This window comes from Sciurus vulgaris, assembly GCF_902686455.1.
Source record: "Sciurus vulgaris genome assembly, chromosome: 2".
In the NCBI taxonomy this organism is placed as follows: Eukaryota; Metazoa; Chordata; class Mammalia; order Rodentia; family Sciuridae; genus Sciurus; species Sciurus vulgaris.
Window position 1 is genome coordinate 2,241,411 of NC_136462.1, and position 19,559 is coordinate 2,260,969.

Consider the following 19,559-nt stretch of genomic DNA (forward strand, 5'->3'; position numbering starts at 1 on the left):
GGAGGCAGTGCTGCTGGGGCTCTCAGCCGACTTCCCCCCGGTGCTGGGACACCGCAGCCTGGGCCCACCAATCAGTGCTCCCACCTCTGCCGCGTGTTGCCCAGGGCGACAGGCAGATGGTGAGGACCCCACCCTCGGAGACACTGGCCCCTCGCAATGACAGTGCTGCTCACTGTGGCCCTGATGTGCTTTTGCTCCAGGCTGTGCAGGAAGCGGCAGAGGTGACGATGGAGACGGAGGTGGAGGCAGGAGCCAGTGGCTACAGTGTCACAGGTGGTGGGCACCAGGGGATCTTTGTCAAGCAGGTGCTGAAGGACTCCTCAGCTGCCAAGCTCTTCAGTTTGAGAGAAGGTGCCATGCCCATTGCAGCCCTGGGTCCCCAGGATGGGTGGGAGATGGAGGGTGGGTCAGGGCCACACCAGGAGCTCAGGATGGCCCCTTCATGTCTCTGCTCAGCTGCTCCAGACTGGGCCACTCGCCGTTCCTCCTGTTGCCCCAGGGCTGGGGAGCCCCGGCGCCCCCAACATGGCAAGAGTGGGAACTAAGCCAGAGCTATTCCCTCTTCCTCTAGGGGATCAGCTGCTCAGTGCCACCATATTCTTCGATGACATTAAATATGAAGATGCTCTCAAGATACTTCAGTACTCAGAGCCTTACAAGATCCAGTTCAAAATCAGACGGAAACTCCCTGCCACAAAGAGTGAGGAGTCGGCTGTCTGTGCCCCTCCGCGAGGCTCCAAGGGAAGGAAAGAGGTGAGGCCCTGCCCAGTGAGGCTGCCCCGCTGCACTGACGCCCCTGCAATCTGGTCCCTAGGGCCCGGGCTCTGCTGCCAGCTCCCCTGAGTCCCTCCCCCTGTGTTTCAGCACAAAGACGTTGCCGAGGAGTGTACAGAGACCCCTACAAAGATGCCGGAGGCAGATGGAGACCAGGAGAGGCTCATCTCCAAGCCCAGGATGAGCCGTGGCAGGCGGCCCCAGGAGAGGCTCTCCTGGCCCAAATTCCAAGCCATAAAGGGCAAGCGGGGGCCTGGCCCCCGGCGTTCACACAGTTCCTCAGAGGCCTGCGAGCCTGGAGACGTGTCCCCAACCAGAACAGACACGGAGGCCCAGCTGCCAGAGGAGCTCCTGGAACAGAAGGCAGGGCCAGGCCGCCAGAGGAGGAGAAAGTTCCTGAACTTCCGACTCAAGATGGGCTCAGGGCAGGACCCGTCTGCTGCAGGGCATCAGGGCAAAGGGGCCCAGGGCAGGCCACATTCTCCTGGGGTGCTGGGGGAGACAGGCCCCTGGGATAAGGGGCCAGAGGACATGGGGGCTGCTGCAGGGGGCAAGAGCGAGGGGAGAGCAAAGTCACAAGACGCCATGTCTGAACCTCCTGCGCAGCAGCAAATGGAGCCGGAGCTGGGTCTCCCAACACAAATCCTCGGCAACAGAGCCCCTGGAGAAGGGGCAGGGGTGGCAGCCAGGGGCCAAGGGAACACACAGCAGGTGAAAGCCCAGCAGAGGGCAACAGCGCACAGTGACCCCAGGCCTGGGACTGATGCAGGCCCCCAGATGGGCTGGGCAGAGGAACGGGAGGAGGGACAGGGCCTGGAAATGGGGACAGCAAGACTGTCCCTGCTGGACACTGGCCGGCCAGGCAGCACACAGGCATACTCACCAGGAACACAGGTCCAAGTACGAGAAGTAAAGACCTCCAAATCTGGAATTTCCAAAGAAAAAGTACCAGAGACAGAAAGAGACAGCAAAGGCCTAGAGCTGAGAAAAGACGGGGGCAGGACACAGGCCACAGCAGGGAAGTACAGGCCAGCGGGCACAGGGCCCACTGCACACAGGACGGGAAAGGAAGAAGGAACTGAGCAGACCCCAGAAACACTGCAGGAGAGGGCGTGCACACAGGATGGCAAGGACAGGGAAAGGAGGGAGGCAAGGGTGAAGGTGCCCAGGTTCAAAATGAGCTCGCTGGGATGGTCACCCAGCAGGGAGGCTGCAGCCAGCCAGAGCAGAGCAGGGCGAGAAGAGCAAGAGGACAAGAGACACAAAGGCCCCAGAGAGAAGGCAGGACCACACGTGCTGACCAAGGACACAGAGGAAATGCTAACACAGGAAGGAGACTCAGAGAGCCTGCTAATAGGGACACCAGAGAAGGACAAAGCCACCACAGAAAAATATGTGAAAAGGGGAGACAGAGAACCAGAGGGCAGGGACAGCAAGTTCAAAATGCCCAAGTTCAAGATGCCCTCTTTCAGGGTTTCGACCGCCAGCAAGGGCTTGGACGGTTCTGCCGAGGTGACGGCGCCCAAGGTAGAGAACAAGGAGGCCCTAGCCTCCATCCAGGGTGACCTCAAGCACCCTGAGGGCAGTATCCAAATGCCCACTGCTGAAATGGACGCCGGGGCTGTCCAGGTGGGTGTTACGCTCTCAGAGGCCACCCTGCCCGAGGGAGAGCTGCCAGAGGTCCAGGCAACAGGACTCAGCACGAAGGGGCACTTTCCCAAGGTGCAGATGCCCAGCATCCAGATGCCCAAGGTGGAACTCAAGGGCCCCCAGGTGGACATCAAGGGCCCCCAGATGGACGGGAAAGGCCCCAAGGTCGAGGTGAGCATCCCTGACATGGACAAGGAGCTGCCTACCTTCCAGGTGGACATACAGGCTCTAGATACGAAGCTGGAGGGGGACATGGCCCTGGAAGACAAGGACGTGTCCACCAGAGACAGCAAGTTCAAAATGCCCAAGTTCGAGATGCCTTCCTTTGGGGTGTCTGCCCCCGGTAAGGCCTTGGACCCGTCCGTCGAGTTGACGGTGCCCAAGGTGGAGGCTGAGGTGGCCCTCCCTTCCATCCAGGGTGACCTCAAGAGCTCTGACCTCACCATCCAACTGCCCTCTGCTGACCTGGACGCCAGCGATGTCCAGGTGGGTGTAACGCTCCCAGATGCCACCATGCCCAAAGGAGACCTTCCAGATGTCCCTGTGGCAGGAGCCAGACTGGAGGGTCACCTGCCCAAGGTGCAGATGCCCAGCACCAAAATGCCCAGAGTGGACCTCAAGGGCCCCAAGGTGGACGGGAAAGGCCCCAAGGTGGATGGGAAAGGCCCCAAGGTCGAAGTGAGCATCCCTGACATGGACAAGGAGCTGCCCTCCTTGCAGGTGGACATACAGGCTCCAGATACGAAGCTAGAGGGGGATGTGGCCCTGGCAGATAATGACGTGTCCTCCAGAGACAACAAGTTCAAAATGCCCAAGTTCAAGATGCCCTCTTTCGGCCTGTCAGCACCCGGTAAGGCCCTGGACGCATCCCTTGAGGTGAAGGCGCCCAAGATGGAGGCCGACGTGGCCCTGCTCTCTATTCAGGGTGACCTGAAGGTCTCTGACCTCAGCATCCAGCTGCCCTCCACAGACCTGGATGCCAAGACTGGACAGGTGGGTGTGACGCTCCCAGAGGCCACCCTTCCTGAGGGCCACCTGCCAGAGGGCCCTGCAGCACAAACTGGACTGAAGGGCCACCTACCCAAGGTGCAGGTGCCCAGCATCACGATGCCCAAAGTGGACCTCAAGGGCCCCCAGGTGCACATCAAGGGTCCCAAGCTGGGCACGAAAGGCCCCAAGGGCGAGATGAGCACCCGTGATGTCGAGGTGGAGATGCCCTCCATGCAAGTGGACATTCAGGCCCCAGACGCCAAGCTGGAGGGGAACCTGGCCCTGGCAGACAAGGACGTGTCCACCAGAGACAGCAAGTTCAAAATGCCCAAGTTCAAGATGCCATCCTTTGGCCTGACAGCCCCAGGCAAGGGCTTGGACGGGTCAACTGAGGTGACGGTGCCCAAGATGGAGGCCGGGGAGGTTGTGCCCTCCATCCAGGGTGACCTCAAACACCCTGATGTCAGTATCCAAGTGCCCACTGCTGAAATGGACGCCGGGGCTGTTCAGGTGGGTGTTACGCTCTCAGAGGCCACCCTGCCCGAGGGAGAGCTGCCAGAGGTCCAGGCAACAGGACTCAGCACGAAGGGGCACTTTCCCAAGGTACAGATGCCCAGCATCCAGATGCCCAAAGTGGAACTCAAGGGCCCCCAGGTGGACATCAAGGGCCCCCAGATGAACGGGAAAGGCCCCAAGGTCGAGGTGAGCATCCCTGACATGGACAAGGAGCTGCCTACCTTGCAGGTGGACATACAGGCTCCAGATACGAAGCTGGAAGGGGACATGGCCCTGGAAGACAAGGACGGGTCCACCAGAGACAGCAAGTTCAAAATGCCCAAGTTCAAGATACCCTCTTTCAGTCTGTCAGCCCCCGGTAAGGCCCTGGACGCATCCCTTGAGGTGAAGGCACCCACAATGGAGGCTGACGTGGCCCTACCCTCTATTCAGGGTGACCTGAAGGGCTCTGACCTCAGCATCCAGCTGTCCTCCACAGACCTGGATGCTAAGACTGGACAGGTGGGTGTGACGCTCCCAGAGGCCACCCTTCCCGAAGGCCTTGTGCCAGAGGGCCCTGCAGCACAAACTGGACTGAAGGGCCACCTACCCAAGGTGCAGGTGCCCAGCATCACGATGCCCAAGGTGGACCTCAAGGGCCCCCAGGTGCACATCAAGGGTCTCAAGTTGGGCACGAAAGGCCCCAAGGACGAGATGAGTACCCCTGCTGTGGAGGTGGAGATGCCCTCCATGCAAGTGGACATTCAGGCCCCAGACGCGAAGCTGGAGGGGAACCTGGCCCTGGCAGACAAGGACGTGTCCACCAGAGACAGCAAGTTCAAAATGCCCAAGTTCAAGATGCCTTCCCTTGGGGTGTCAGCCCCCGGTAAGGCCCTGGACCCGTCCGTCGAGTTGACCGTGCCCAAGGTGGAGGCTGAGGTGGCCCTCCCTTCCATCCAGGGTGACCTCAAGAGCTCTGACCTCACCATCCAACTGCCCTCTGCTGACCTGGATGCCAGCGCTGTCCAGGTGGGTGTGACGCTCCCAGACGCCACCATGCCCAAAGGAGAGCTTCCAGATGTTCCTGTGGCAGGAGCCAGACTGGAGGGTCACCTGCCCAAGGTGCAGATGCCCAGCATCAAAGTGCCCAGAGTGGACCTCAAGGGCCCCAAGATGGATGGGAAAGGCCCCAAGGTGGACGGGAAAGGCCCCAAGGTCGAGGTGAGCATCCCTGACATGGACAAGGAGCTGCCCTCCTTGCAGGTGGACATACAGGGTCCAGATACGAAGCTGGAGGGGGACGTGGCCCTGGAAGACAAGGACGTGTCCACCAGAGACAGCAAGTTCAAAATGCCTAAGTTCAAGATGCCCTCTTTCGGCCTGTCAGCACCCGGTAAGGCCCTGGACGCATCCCTTGAGGTGAAGGCGCCCAAGATGGAGGCCGACGTGGCCCTGCTCTCTATTCAGGGTGACCTGAAGGGCACTGACCTCAGCATCCAGATGCCCTCCACAAACCTGGATGCCAAGACTGGACAGTTGGGTGTGACACTCCCAGAGGCCACCCTTCCCGAGGGCCACCTGCCAGAGGGCCCTGCAGCACAAACTGGACTGAAGGGCCACCTACCCAAGGTGCAGGTGCCCAGCGTGACAAAGCCCAAGGAGGACCTAAAGGGCCCCCAGGTGCACATCAAGGGTCCCAAGCTGGGCACGAAAGGCCCCAAGGGCGAGATGAGCACCCGTGATGTCGAGGTGGAGATGCCCTCCATGCAAGTGGACATTCAGGCCCCAGACGCCAAGCTGGAGGGGAACCTGGCCCTGGCAGACAAGGACGTGTCCACCAGAGACAGCAAGTTCAAAATGCCCAAGTTCAAGATGCCATCCTTTGGCCTGACAGCCCCAGGCAAGGGCTTGGACGGGTCAACTGAGGTGACGGTGCCCAAGATGGAGGCCGGGGAGGTTGTGCCCTCCATCCAGGGTGACCTCAAGCACCCTGATGTCAGTATCCAAGGGCCCTCTGCTCAAATGGATGCCGGGGCTGTCCAGGTGGGTGTTACGCTCTCAGAGGCCACCCTGCCCGAGGGAGAGCTGTCAGAGGTCCAGGCAACCGGACTCAGCACGAAGGGGCACTTTCCCAAGGTGCACATGCCCAGCATCCAGATGCCCAAAGTGGAACTCAAGGGCCCCCAGGTGGACATCAAGGGCCCCCAGATGAACGAGAAAGGCCCCAAGGTCAAGGTGAGCATCCCTGACATGAACAAGGAGCTGCCTACCTTGCAGGTGGACATACAGGCTCTAGATACGAAGCTGGAAGGGGACATGGCCCTGGAAGACAAGGACGTGTCCACCAGAGACAGCAAGTTCAAAATGCCCAAGTTCAAGATGCCATCCTTTGGCCTGAAAGCCCCAGGCAAGGGCTTGGACAGGTCAATTGAGGTGACAGCACCCAAGATGGAGGCCGGAGAGGCTGTGCCCTCCATTGAGGGTGACCTCAAGCACCCTGATGTCAGTATCCAAGTGCCCACTGCTGAAATGGACGCTGGGGCTGTCCAAGTGGGTGTTACGCTCTCAGAGGCCACCCTACCCGAGGGAGAGCTGCCAGAGGACCTGACAACGGGACCCAGCATGAAAGGCCACAGAAAGTTGCACGTACCCAGCATCAAGATGCCCAAAGTAGAACTCAAGGGCCCCCAGGTGGACATCAAGGAAGGCAAGGTAGACATGAAAGGCCTCAAGTGTGAGGTGAGCACCCCCTCCCTGGACATGGAAATGCCCTCGGTGCAGGTGGATATGCTGGCCCGAGACGCCAAGCTGGAGGGAGAACGTGACCTGGCAGAAAAGGACGTGGTCACTAAAGACAGCAAGTTCAAAATGCCCAAGTTCAAGATGCCCTCCTTTGGTGTGTCAGCCCCAGCCAGGGCCCTGGATGTGTCCGTTGAGGATAAGATGCCCGGGGCTGAAGCTGACCACGTGCTACCCTCCATCCAGGGTGACCTCAAGAGCTCTGACCTCACCATCCAACTGCCCTCCACTGACCTGGACACCAGCGCTGTCCAGGTGGCTGTGAAACTCCCAGACGCCACCATGCCTGAAGGAGACCTTAAAGATGTTCCTGTGGCTGGAGCCAGACTAGGGGGTCACCTGCCAAAGGTGCAGATGCCCAGCATCAAAACACCCATAGTGGACCTCAAGGTCCCCAAGGTGGACGGGAAAGGCCCCAAGGTGGAGGTGAGCATCCCTGACGTGGACAAGGAGCTGCTCTCCTTGCAGGTGGACATACAGGCTCCAGATACGAAGCTGGAAGGGGACATGGCCCTGGAAGAGAAGGACGGGTCCACCAGAGACAGCAAGTTCAAAATGCCCAAGTTCAAGATGCCCTCTTTCGGCCTCTCAGCCCCTGGTAAGGCCCTGGACGCATCCCTTGAGGTGAAGGCGCCCAAGATGGAGGCCGACGTGGCACTGCCCTCTATTCAGGGTGACCTGAAGAGCTCTGACCTCAGCATCCAGCTGCCCTCCACAGACCTGGATGCCAAGACTGGACAGGTGGGTGTGACGCTCCCAGAGGCCACCCTTCTCGAGGGCCATGTGCCAGAGGGCCCTGCAGCACAAACTGGACTGAAGGGCCACCTACCCAAGGTGCAGGTGCCCAGCGTGACAAAGCCCAAGGTGGACCTAAAGGGCCCCCAGGTGCACATCAAGGGGCCCAAGTTGGGCACGAAAGGCCCCAAGGGCGAGATGAGTACCCCTGCTGTGGAGGTGGAGATGCCCTCCGTGCAAGTGGACATTCAGGCCCCAGACGCGAAGCTGGAGGGGAACCTGGCCCTGGCAGACAAGGACGTGTCCACCAGAGACAGCAAGTTCAAAATGCCCAAGTTTAAGATGCCTTCCCTTGGGGTGTCAGCCCCCGGTAAGGCCCTGGACCCGTCCGTCAAGTTGATGGTGCCCAAGGTGGAGGCTGAGGTGGCCCTCCCTTCCATCCAGGGTGACCTCAAGAGCTCTGACCTCACCATCCAACTGCCCTCCACTGATCTGGACGCCAGCACTGTCCAGGCGGGTGTGACACTCCCAGAAGCCTCCATGCCCGAAGGAGAGCTTCCAGATGTCCCTGTGGCAGGAGCCAGATTGGAGGGTCACCTGCCCAAGGTGCAGATGCCCAGCATCAAAATGCCCAGAGTGGACCTCAAGGGCACCAAGGTGGACGGGAAAGGCCCCAAGGTGGACGGGAAAGGCCCCAAGGTCGAGATGAGCATCCCTGACGTGGATGTGGAGATACCTTCTGTGCAGGTGGACGTCCAGGCCCCAGACGCCAAGTTGGAAGGGGACGTGGCCCTGGCAGACAAGGACATGTCCACCAGAGACAGCAAGTTCAAAATGCCCAAGTTCAAGATGCCTTCCTTTGGGGTGTCTGCCCCCGGTAAGGCCCTGGACCCGTCCGTCGAGTTTACGGTGCCCATGGTGGAGGCTGAGGTGGCCCTCCCTTCCATCCAGGGTGACCTCAAGAGCTCTGACCTCACCATCCAACTGTCCTCTGATCTGGACGCCAGCACTGTCCAAGTGGGTGTGACGCTCCCAGATGGCACCATGCCCGAGGGAGAGCGTCCAGATATTCCTGTGGCAGGAGCCAGACTGGAGGGTCACCTGCCCAAGGTGCAGATGCCCAGCATCAAAGTGCCCAGAGTGGACCTCAAGGGCCCCAAGATGGACGGGAAAGGCCCCAAGGTGGACGGGAAAGGGCCCAAGGTCGAGGTGAGCATCCCTGACATGGACAAGGAGCTGCCCTCCTTGCAGGTGGACATACAGGCTCCAGATACAAAACTGGAGGGGGACGTGGCCCTGGCAGACAAGGACGTGTCCACCAGAGACAGCAAGTTCAAAATGCCCAAGTTCAAGATGCCTTCCTTTGGGGTGTCTGCCCCCGGTAAGGCCCTGGACCCGTCCGTCGAGTTTACGGTGCCCATGGTGGAGGCTGAGGTGGCCCTCCCTTCCATCCAGGGTGACCTCAAGAGCTCTGACCTCACCATCCAACTGTCCTCTGATCTGGACGCCAGCACTGTCCAAGTGGGTGTGACGCTCCCAGATGGCACCATGCCTGAGGGAGAGCGTCCAGATATTCCTGTGGCAGGAGCCAGACTGGAGGGTCACCTGCCCAAGGTGCAGATGCCCAGCATCAAAGTGCCCAGAGTGGACCTCAAGGGCCCCAAGATGGACGGGAAAGGCCCCAAGGTGGACGGGAAAGGGCCCAAGGTCGAGGTGAGCATCCCTGACATGGACAAGGAGCTGCCCTCCTTGCAGGTGGACATACAGGCTCCAGATACAAAACTGGAGGGGGACGTGGCCCTGACAGACAAGGACGTGTCCACCAGAGACAGCAAGTTCAAAATGCCCACGTTCAAGATGCCCTCTTTTGGCCTGTCAGCACCCGGTAAGGCCCTGGATGCATCCCTTGAAGTGAAGGCGCCCAAGATGGAGGCCGACGTGGCCCTGCTCTCTATTCAGGGTGACCTGAAGGGCTCTGACCTCAGCATCCAGCTGCCCTCCACAGACCTGGATGCTAAGACTGGACAGGTGGGTGTGACGCTCCCAGAGGCCACCCTTCCTGAGGGCCACCTGCCAGAGGGCCCTGCAGCACAAACTGGACTGAAGGGCCACCTACCCAAGGTGCAGGTGCCCAGCATCACGATGCCCAAGGTGGACCTCAAGGGCCCCCAGGTGCACATCAAGGGTCCCAAGCTGGGCACGAAAGGCCCCAAGGGCGAGATGAGCACCCCTGCTGTGGAGTTGGAGATGCCCTCCGTGCAAGTGGACTTTCAGGCCCCAGACGCCAAGCTGGAGGGGAACCTGGCCCTGGCAGACAAGGACGTGTCCACCAGAGACAGCAAGTTCAAAATGCCCAAGTTCAAGATGCCATCCTTTGGCCTGACAGCCCCAGGCAAGGGCTTGGACGGGTCAATTGAGGTGACAGAGCCCAAGGTGGAGGCCGGGGAGGTTGTGCCCTCCATCCAGGGTGACCTCAAGCACCCTGATGTCAGTATCCAAGGGCCCTCTGCTGAAATGGACGCCGGGGCTGTCCAGGTGGGTGTTACGCTCTCAGAGGCCACCCTGCCCAAGGGAGAGCTGCCAGAGGTCCAGGCAACAGGACTCAGCACGAAGGGGCACTTTCCCAAGGTGCACATGCCCAGCATCCAGATGCCCAAGGTGGAACTCAAGGGCCCCCAGGTGGACATCAAGGGCCCCAAGGTGGACGGGAAAGGCCCCAAGGTCGAGGTGAGCATCCCTGATGTGGACGTGGAGATACCTTCAGTGCAGGTGGATGTCCAGGCACCAGACGCCAAGCTGGAGGGGGACGTATCCCTGGCAGAAAAGGACATGTCCACCAGAAACAGCAAGTTCAAAATGCCCAAGTTCAAGATGCCATCCTTTGGCCTGAAAGCCCCAGGCAAGGGCTTGGACGGGTCAACTGAGGTGACAGCACCCAAGATGGAGGCCGGAGAGGCTGTGCCCTCCATCCAGGGTGACCTCAAGCACCCTGATGTCAGTATCCAAGGGCCCTCTGCTGAAATTGTTGGTGGGGCTGTCCAAGTGGGTGTTACACTCTCAGAGGCCACCCTGCCCGAGGGAGAGCTGCCAGAGGTCCAGGCAACAGGACTCAGCACAAAGGGGCACTTTCCCAAGGTGCAGATGCCCAGCATCCAGATGCCCAAAGTGGAACTCAAGGGCCCTTCGGTGGACATCAAGGGCCCCAAGGTGGACGGGAAAGGCCCCAAAGTCGAGGTGAGCATCCCTGACGTGGACGTGGAGATACCTTCAGTGCAGGTGGACGTCCAGGCCCCAGACGCGAAGCTGGAGGGGAACCTGGCCCTGGCAGACAAGGACGTGTCCACCAGAGACAGCAAGTTCAAAATGCCCAAGTTCAAGATGCCTTCCTTTGGGGTGTCTGCCCCCGGTAAGGCCCTGGACCCGTCCGTCAAGTTGATGGTGCCCAAGGTGGAGGCTGAGGTGGCCCTCCCTTCCATCCAGGGTGACCTCAAGAGCTCTGACCTCACCATCCAACTGCCCTCCGCTGACCTGGACGCCAGCGCTGTCCAGGTGGGTGTCACGCTCCCAGATGCCACCATGCCTAAAGGAGACCTTCCAGATGTTCCTGTGGCAGGAGCCAGACTGGAGGGTCACCTGCCCAAGGTGCAGATGCCCAGCATCAAAATGCCCAGAGTGGACCTCAAGGGCCCCTGGGTTGACGGGAAAGGCCCCATGGTGGATGGGAAAGGCCCCAAGGTCGAGGTGAGCATCCCTGACGTGGACAAGGAGCTGCCCTCCTTGCAGGTGGACATACAGGCTCCAGATACGAAGCTGGAGGGGGACGTGGACCCGGAAGACAAGTACGTGGCCACCAGAGACAGCAAGTTCAAAATGCCCAAGTTCAAGATGCCATCCTTTGGCCTGACAGCCCCAGGCAAGGGCTTGGACGGGTCAATTGAGGTGACGGCGCCCAAGATGGAGGCCGGGGAGTTTGTGCCCTCCATCCAGGGTGACCTCAAGCACCCTGATGTCAGTATCCAAGTGCCCACTGCTGAAATGGATGCCGGGGCTGTCCAGGTGGGTGTTACGCTCTCAGAGGCCACCCTGCCCAAGGGAGAGCTGCCAGAGGTCCAGGCAACAGGACTCGGCAGGAAGGGACACTTTCCCAAGGTACAGATGCCCAGCATCCAGATGCCCAAGGTGGAACTCAAGGGCCCCCAGGTGGACATCAAGGGCCCCGAGGTGGACGGTAAAGGCCCCAAGGTCGAGGTGAGCATCCCTGACATGGACAAGGAGCTGCCTACCTTCCAGGTGGACATACAGGCTCTCGATACGAAGCTGGAGGGGGACGTGGCCCTGGAAGACAAGGACGGGTCCACCAGAGACAGCAAGTTCAAAATGCCCAAGTTCAAGATGCCCTCTTTCGGCCTCTCAGCCCCCGGTAAGGCCCTGGACGCATCCCTTGAGGTGAAGGCGCCCAAGATGGAGGCCGACGTGGCACTGCCCTCTATTCAGGGTGACCTGAAGGGCTCTGACCTCAGCATCCAGCTGCCCTCCACAGTCCTGGATGCCAAGACTGGACAGGTGGGTGTGACGCTCCCAGAGGCCACCCTTCCCGAGGGTCATGTGCCAGAGGGCCCTGCAGCACAAACTGGACTGAAGGGCCACCTACCCAAGGTGCAGGTGCCCAGCATCACGATGCCCAAGGTGGACCTCAAGGGCCCCCAGGTGCACATCAAGGGTCCCAAGCTGGGCACGAAAGGCCCCACGGTCGAGATGAGCACCCCTGACGTGGAGGTGGAGATGCCCTCCGTGCAAGTGGACTTTCAGGCCCCAGACGCCAAGCTGGAGGGGAACCTGGCCCTGGCAGACAAGGACGTGTCCACCAGAGACAGCAAGTTCAAAATGCCCAAGTTCAAGATGCCATCCTTTGGCCTGACAGCCCCAGGCAAGGGCTTGGACGGGTCAACTGAGGTGACGGTGCCCAAGGTGGAGGCCGGGGAGGTTGTGCCCTCCATCCAGGGTGACCTCAAACACCCTGATGTCAGTATCCAAGTGCCCACTGCTGAAATGGATGCCGGGGCTGTCCAGGTGGGTGTTACGCTCTCAGAGGCCACCCTGCCCGAGGGAGAGCTGCCAGAGGTCCAGGCAACAGGACTCGGCAGGAAGGGGCACTTTCCCAAGGTACAGATGCCCAGCATCCAGATGCCCAAAGTGGAACTCAAGGGCCCCCAGGTGGACATCAAGGGCCCCGAGGTGGACGGTAAAGGCCCCAAGGTCGAGGTGAGCATCCCTGACATGGACAAGGAGCTGCCTACCTTCCAGGTGGACATACAGGCTCTAGATACGAAGCTGGAAGGGGACGTGGCCCTGGAAGACAAGGACGTGTTCACCAGAGACAGCAAGTTCAAAATGCCCAAGTTCAAGATGCCCTCTTTCGGCCTCTCAGCCCCTGGTAAGGCCCTGGACGCATCCCTTGAGGTGAAGGCGCCCAAGATGGAGGCCGACGTGGCACTGCCCTCTATTCAGGGTGACCTGAAGGGCTCTGACCTCAGCATCCAGCTGCCCTCCACAGACCTGGATGCCAAGACTGGACAGGTGGGTTTGACACTCCCGGAGGCCACCCTTCCTGAGGGCCATGTGCCAGAGTGCCCTGCAGCACAAACTGGACTGAAGGGCCACCTACCCAAGGTGCAGGTGCCCAGCATCACGATGCCCAAGGTGGACCTCAAGGGCCCCCAGGTGCACATCAAGGGTCCCAAGCTGGGCACGAAAGGCCCCACGGTTGAGATAAGCACCCCTGACGTGGAGGTGGAGATGCCCTCCATGCAAGTGGACATTCAGGCCCCAGACGCCAAGCTGGAGGGGAACCTGGCCCTGGCAGACAAGGACGTGTCCACCAGAGACAGCAAGTTCAAAATGCCCAAGTTCAAGATGCCTTCCTTTGGGGTGTCTGTCCCCGGTAAGGCCCTGGACCCGTCCGTCGAGTTGACCGTGCCCAAGGTGGAGGCTGAGGTGGCCCTCCCTTCCATCCAGGGTGACCTCAAGAGCTCTGACCTCACCATCCAACTGCCTTCCACTGACCTGGACGCCAGCGATATCCAGGTAGGTGTTACACTCCCAGACGCCACCATGCCCGAAGGAGAGCTTCCAGATGTCTCTGTGGCAGGAGCCAGACTGGAGGGTCACCTGCCCAAGGTGCAGATGCCCAGCATCAAAATGCCCAGAGTGGACCTCAAGGGCCCCGAGGTGGACGGGAAAGGCCCCAAGGTGGACGGGAAAGGCCCCAAGGTCGAGGTGAGCATCCCTGACGTGGACAAGGAGCTGCCCTCCTTGCAGGTGGACATACAGGCTCCAGATACAAAACTGGAGGGGGATGTGGACTTGGCAGACAAAGACGTGTCCACCAGAGACAGCAAGTTCAAAATGCCCAAGTTCAAGATGCCCTCTTTCGGCCTCTCAGCCCCCGGTAAGGCTCTGGACGCATCCCTTGAGGTGAAGGCGCCCAAGATGGAGGCCGACGTGGCACTGCCCTCTATTCAGGGTGACCTGAAGGGCTCTGACCTCAGCATCCAGCTGCCCTCCACAGACCTGGATGCCAAGACTGGACAGGTGGGTGTGACGCTCCCAGAGGCCACCCTTCCCGATGGCCACCTGGCAGAGGGCCCTGCAGCACAAACTGGACTGAAGGGCCACCTACCCAAGGTGCAGGTGCCCAGCATCACGATGCCCAAGGTGGACCTCAAGGGCCCCCAGGTGCACATCAAGGGTCCCAAGCTGGGCACGAAAGGCCCCACGGTCGAGATGAGCACCCCTGACGTGGAGGTGGAGATGCCCTCCGTGCAAGTGGACTTTCAGGCCCCAGACGCCAAGCTGGAGGGGAACCTGGCCCTGGCAGACAAGGACGTGTCCACCAGAGACAGCAAGTTCAAAATGCCCAAGTTCAAGATGCCATCCTTTGGCCTGACAGCCCCAGGCAAGGGCTTGGACGGGTCAACTGAGGTGACGGTGCCCAAGATGGAGGCCGGGGAGGTTGTGCCCTCCATCCAGGGTGACCTCAAACACCCTGATGTCAGTATCCAAGTGCCCACTGCTGAAATGGATGCCGGGGCTGTCCAGGTGGGTGTTACGCTCTCAGAGGCCACCCTGCCCGAGGGAGAGCTGCCAGAGGTCCAGGCAACAGGACTTGGCAGGAAGGGACACTTTCCCAAGGTACAGATGCCCAGCATCCAGATGCCCAAAGTGGAACTCACGGGCCCCCAGGTGGACATCAAGGGCTCCCAGATGGAAGGGAAAGGCCCCAAGGTTGAGGTGAGCATCCCTGACGTGGACGTAGGGATACCCTCTGTGCAGGTGGACGTCCAGGCCCCAGACGCCAAGTTGGAGGGAGATGTGGCCCTGGCAGACAAGTATGTGTCCTCCAGAGACAGCAAGTTCAAAATGCCCAAGTTCAAGATGCCCTCTTTCGGCCTGTCTGCCCCTGGTAAGGCCCTGGACGTATCCCTTGAGGTGAAGGTGCCCAAGATGGAGGCCCACGTGGCCCTGCCCTCCATCCAGGGTGACCTCAGGCGCCCTGACGTCAGCATCCAGTTGCCTGTCACTGAAATGGACTCCGGGGCTGTCCAGCTGGACGTGGTGCTCCCAGAGGCCACGATTCCCGAGGGTGAGCTTCTGCAGGCCCCTGCACCGAGCCTTGGACTGAAGGGCCACGTGCCCAAGGTGCAGGTGTCCAGTGCCAAGATGCCCACAGTCGACATCAAGGGCCCCAAGGTGGACGTGAAAGGCCCCAAGCAGGATGTGAGCACCCCTGTCATGGACATTGAGCTGTCCCCTGTTCCAGTGGACATTCAGACAGCAAGTGCCACACTGGATGGTGATCTGTCCCTGGCAGACAAGGACGTGGTCACCGAAGACCGCAAGTTCACAACTCTTGATGTAGATACGCCTTTTCCAAAAAAAGAATTGGAATTGAAATTCCGGAGACCCCATTTTAAATTTTCTAAATTTTCCCTCCCCCATAACAAGGTTGGCGAGGATAGTGCTGGCCTGGATGAGGGCTCCGGGGTGTCTCTCCTCAGTGTGTCCCCCAGGCCTTCTTCAGCGTCTCCTTGTGGAGAGTCACGGGAGCCTAGCATGTCTTGGGCAACGTCGTCTGTGGATGTTCCCAGTCTTGCCACGTCTGATCTTCCTCCTGCTACATTTGACACTGTTTTCCCAGGCAGTACAGATTCCACACTTAACCACACCCTTGGGCCTTTGTTTTCTCCTGGTGCTCATGCTGAGTGCCCTCAGCCCTCCTCCTGTTCTTTACAGCATAATATTCCCTGTTCTGGCTCTGAGACCTCTGCCGTCCTCCAGGTGGGAACGGTCATTCCTGTGTTCCCCACCGAACACCGGCTAGGCCCTGAGGATACCCTGCCGCCTGTACTTCATGCCCGTGTAACTTTTCCTAAGTTCCACAAACCCAAATTTGGATTTTCCAGTGCCACTGCAGTTGATGCGGAGGCAGATGCACCTGCTGCAGACGGTGGCACAGGCCTGTCTCTTCTCTGTCCTGTTGAGGGGGTGGATTCCTCAGGTGAGCGAGCCATGGTGGCCAGTCTCCCTGCCTCTCAGCCCCTGTCCCTAGGTGTCCCTGCGTCCCCAGTGACGGAGGAGCAGCTGGGTCCACCTCTCCTCGGAGCCCCAGCCGAAGATGCTGACCCCAGTGGGAAGGGCAGTCCCTTTAAGGTGCCTCGACTCAAGCTCCCGACTTTTAGCTGGTCTCCAAAAAAGGAGGCCATGGCGACTGGGGACTCTGGGGACCGCCCAGAGGACTCCTCACTCAGCCCTGTTCTGGACCCGGACCAAACGCATACCCAGTGTGGGGTCCCGATTTCCCAGACGGAAGCACAAACAGCTCTGCCTCCAGAGAAGGAAGGAGAGAAAGCGAGGCGCAGGAGGCCCACCATCACCATGCCCAGGCTTTCACTTCCCAAACTGCGGGCTTCCAAGGGCTGGGAGAGCGTGCCGCCGGGAGGTGTGGACGCCGCCTCTTCCAGTACCACAGGCGGATGCGACTCCGAAGCCACAGAGAAGGCCCGCCATGCTGATGGTGGCAGGGACACCGGTGTGAAGTTCGGCGCCCTGGACGGAGACGGGGGGCCCACCCAGGTGCCACAGTCCCCTGGTCCCAGTGTGGGTCTTGCCAAACCCAATCTCAGCGCCTCCACAGTCAAGGTGGAGGCGAGTCTGTCTGAGGCTGACCTGGACCTTCCCAGACAGGACCGGGCTGTCAGAGGCGGCAGTGGAGAATGCGGGCTGGGGGACACCTTGGTGAGCCAGTCCCATGGGGAGAGAACCGCTCCCACACCACCCCAGGACGTGCCCCCCGCGGAAAGCGCAGAGGAGGGCACCGCAGCCGGAGCAAGCCTGGCAGGTGGGCAGGAGCGCTTGCTCCGAGCGGCCAGCTTCCACACGCCTGGCGGCAGGCGCCCTTCCTCCAGGGAGCAAGGGGCGTCCTGGGAGCAGGATGCAGCCAAGTCGTGCATGCAGGCTGCCCCAGCGCCAGCAGAGGCGTTTTCCGAACCTGGGTCAGAGGAGGAGACACGCGTGGCCCCGCGGTCCTCAGAAGCAGAGGCAGAAGCGACCGCTCCCGAGAGCGAATCCCACGCAGACGTCCCGAGCCGTCATCTGGGGCGCCCGGGCTTGAGGCTGCACCTCCCTGCTGCCCCAATGTGTGCGGCGGGCCCCGGGGGCAGGACCCACCCAACTGAAGACTTCCTCCCCCTTCAGATGCCTAGAGAGAGGCCTGAACGCCAGCCTCCACCAGGAAAAGGGTGCGGGGAGCCTCCTCCCAGGCTGGGAGGAGGCGACCTTGTCAGGGCAGCGGCCAGCACAGAGACGCGGTCCCTCCAGCCTGAGGGTCCTGTGAAGCTGAAGGCTTCCCGCACTGACCTGCCGTCCCAGGTTTCTGTGGTGAGCGTGGACCAGCTCTGGGAAGATTCCGTGCTAACCGTCACGTTCCCCAAACTAAAGGTGCCCAGGTTCTCCTTCCCTGAGTCCAGCTCTGAGGCGGACGTGTTCTTTCCCATTGTGAGGGACGTCCCCTGCGTGGAGGCGGGTGCAGAGGCAGCCCGTCTCCGGGAGAGTCCCGGGCTCTGGGGAGCCAGCCTCCTGAGGGCCGCTGGCACTTCGGGGCCTGGGGAGCAGCCTGAGGGCCCCGACTTCTCCCTAGAGGCACCCCCAGTTTCTAAGGTCAGGGTGCACATCCAGGAGTCTCGGGGTGAGAGTCAAGGGATCACCATTTGCAGCGGGGTGACAGGAGAGTGCGCTGGTCTCGGGGCACCCGAGACCTTTTCCTCCCAGATTGTGCGGGAATCTGAGATCCCTGCATCCACAGTTGAGATGCCTTCGTATGGATTTTCCTTGCTGAAGGCGAAAATCCCAGAGCCCCCTGCACAGGCTAGCACGTACGCCCTGTCTCAAGACTTGGGGGCATGGGAGCACCCTGGAGGGGCCCCAGGAGGAGACGCTGTCCCTGGAGATCCCCGGCCTGACCCTGGAGAGCCATTTGAGGTCATCTCTACCAGTGCCAACCTGCCGGGGCCACAAGCATTCACGAGTGAGGTCTGCTCTGGCCTGCAGCTTGCCGACGGCGGCTCTGATGAGGAGCCCGCAGAAATCCTCGAGTTTCCCTTTGACAGCAGCCTGGAGGCAACCACCCAGCTGGCAGGTGAGGACAGGGCTCCAAAGGAGAAGCCGGAAGGTAAAAAACCTTCTGGGCTGTTGTGGTCGTGGCTTCCAAACATCGGGTTCTCTTCCATGGACGAGTCCAGCGCGGAGGCCGGAGATGATGCCGGGAGGTCTGCTCCCATCCAGACCCAGCCTGGGGCACAGTCAGACCCAGAGCCACCGAAAAAGCAGGAGAGGGTGGGCTGGTTCCGGTTTCCCAGACTGGGCTTCTCCTCCTCCCCTGCCAAGAAGAGCAAGGGCGCAGAGGCCGAGGCAGGCCTGGCAGAGCAGAAGCTGCAGGAAGAAGCCGCCACCTTTTTTGATGCCAGAGAAAGTTTCTCCCCTGAAGAGGAGGAAGATGAAGTGGCAGCTGGGGCTGCAGGTGCCAGGCTGGGGTCCAGAGGGCTGGTGGCGGCCTCGGCGAGAACAGCACTGACCCTGCTGGAGCACGGAAGTGCTGGGGAAGGGCCTGTGCCCGGGGCCGAGTGAGGGCAGCGAGGTGCGGCACCAGCAGAGGGACGGAGCGGGCGGCAGGGGCTGTGCCTGGCGGCACCGGGCACCCACCCTAACCACGGACATGGGAACCAAGCAGAAACGAGCAAGAACGTCCACCCTCCTGAAATGGAGCCAAGAACGTGCCCAGCTCCCTCCAAGCCCGGAGCACCCAGGTGCCCAGACTCCCCGCACACGGGAATTCGCCAGCACGTGTGGCCGCGGGATGGCTGCTGGGGAGGTCTGCTGTGCGCCACTGCTTCCGAGGCCGGCCCCTTGCAGAGGGCGTCAAGGTGGCCGGCGAGACCTGGCCTGCTGCTGTTTCTTGCTCAAGGCGCTCCCTCCTCCAGGCCGAGCGCGGTTCTGGGAGACGGTTTCTGCTCACACACAAGCTGGCTCCTTGGCGGCAGCCTCCCCGTGGCAGGCGTCAGGGTGCTTTGGTGATGATGTACACACGCTGGGCAGAGAGGACGTGGCCAGCCAAAGTGGTCCCTGTGGGCGGGGTGGGCAGCAGAGGTCGGGACACCTGAGAGTCGTCCTGAGACATCCATGCTGTTGCCTCGCTGTCTCCAGCCGTGGTGTGGCCCTGCACCCCTCGATGCACCACTGCAGATGGAACTGGCCCAGCTGCCCCTGGATTGGCAATAAAGCAATGTACCTGTGGTCAAGGCTGCTGGGTCCTGTGTCCCACACTCGCCAGCACCGCAGCTGCCCTGTGCATGCTTGGTCCTGCTCTCGAAGTCCACTCTAGAAAGCAGGGTCAAGGGTGCACAGTGGGTGTGTCCCTGTTCCTTTGTCCAGACCCTCTGAGCAGAGGCCATGAGGCAGATGAGGAGGGAGATGGACCCTGAGGTCATGTGGGGCGGGGACACCAACACACACCCGTCCCACGGGCTGGAAGACAACGTGCAGAGCAGGACAGTAGAGAGTGG

At 60.9% G+C, this 19,559-nt stretch overlaps 1 protein-coding gene across 1 annotated transcript in view; it reads left to right on the forward strand.

Moving 5' to 3' along the window:
• Window positions 1-18,972, forward strand: part of AHNAK2 (AHNAK nucleoprotein 2) — a 28,236-nt gene extending 9,264 nt beyond the window's left edge. The window contains exons 5-9 of the mRNA XM_079126703.1: window positions 201-351; window positions 572-753; window positions 865-9,087; window positions 10,102-10,671; window positions 11,179-18,972. Coding sequence (XP_078982829.1) covers window positions 201-351; window positions 572-753; window positions 865-9,087; window positions 10,102-10,671; window positions 11,179-18,624 — 16,572 coding nt within the window. The 3' untranslated portion in view covers window positions 18,625-18,972. The remainder of the gene's footprint in view (window positions 1-200; window positions 352-571; window positions 754-864; window positions 9,088-10,101; window positions 10,672-11,178) is intronic.
• Window positions 18,973-19,559: the final 587 nt, after the last annotated feature.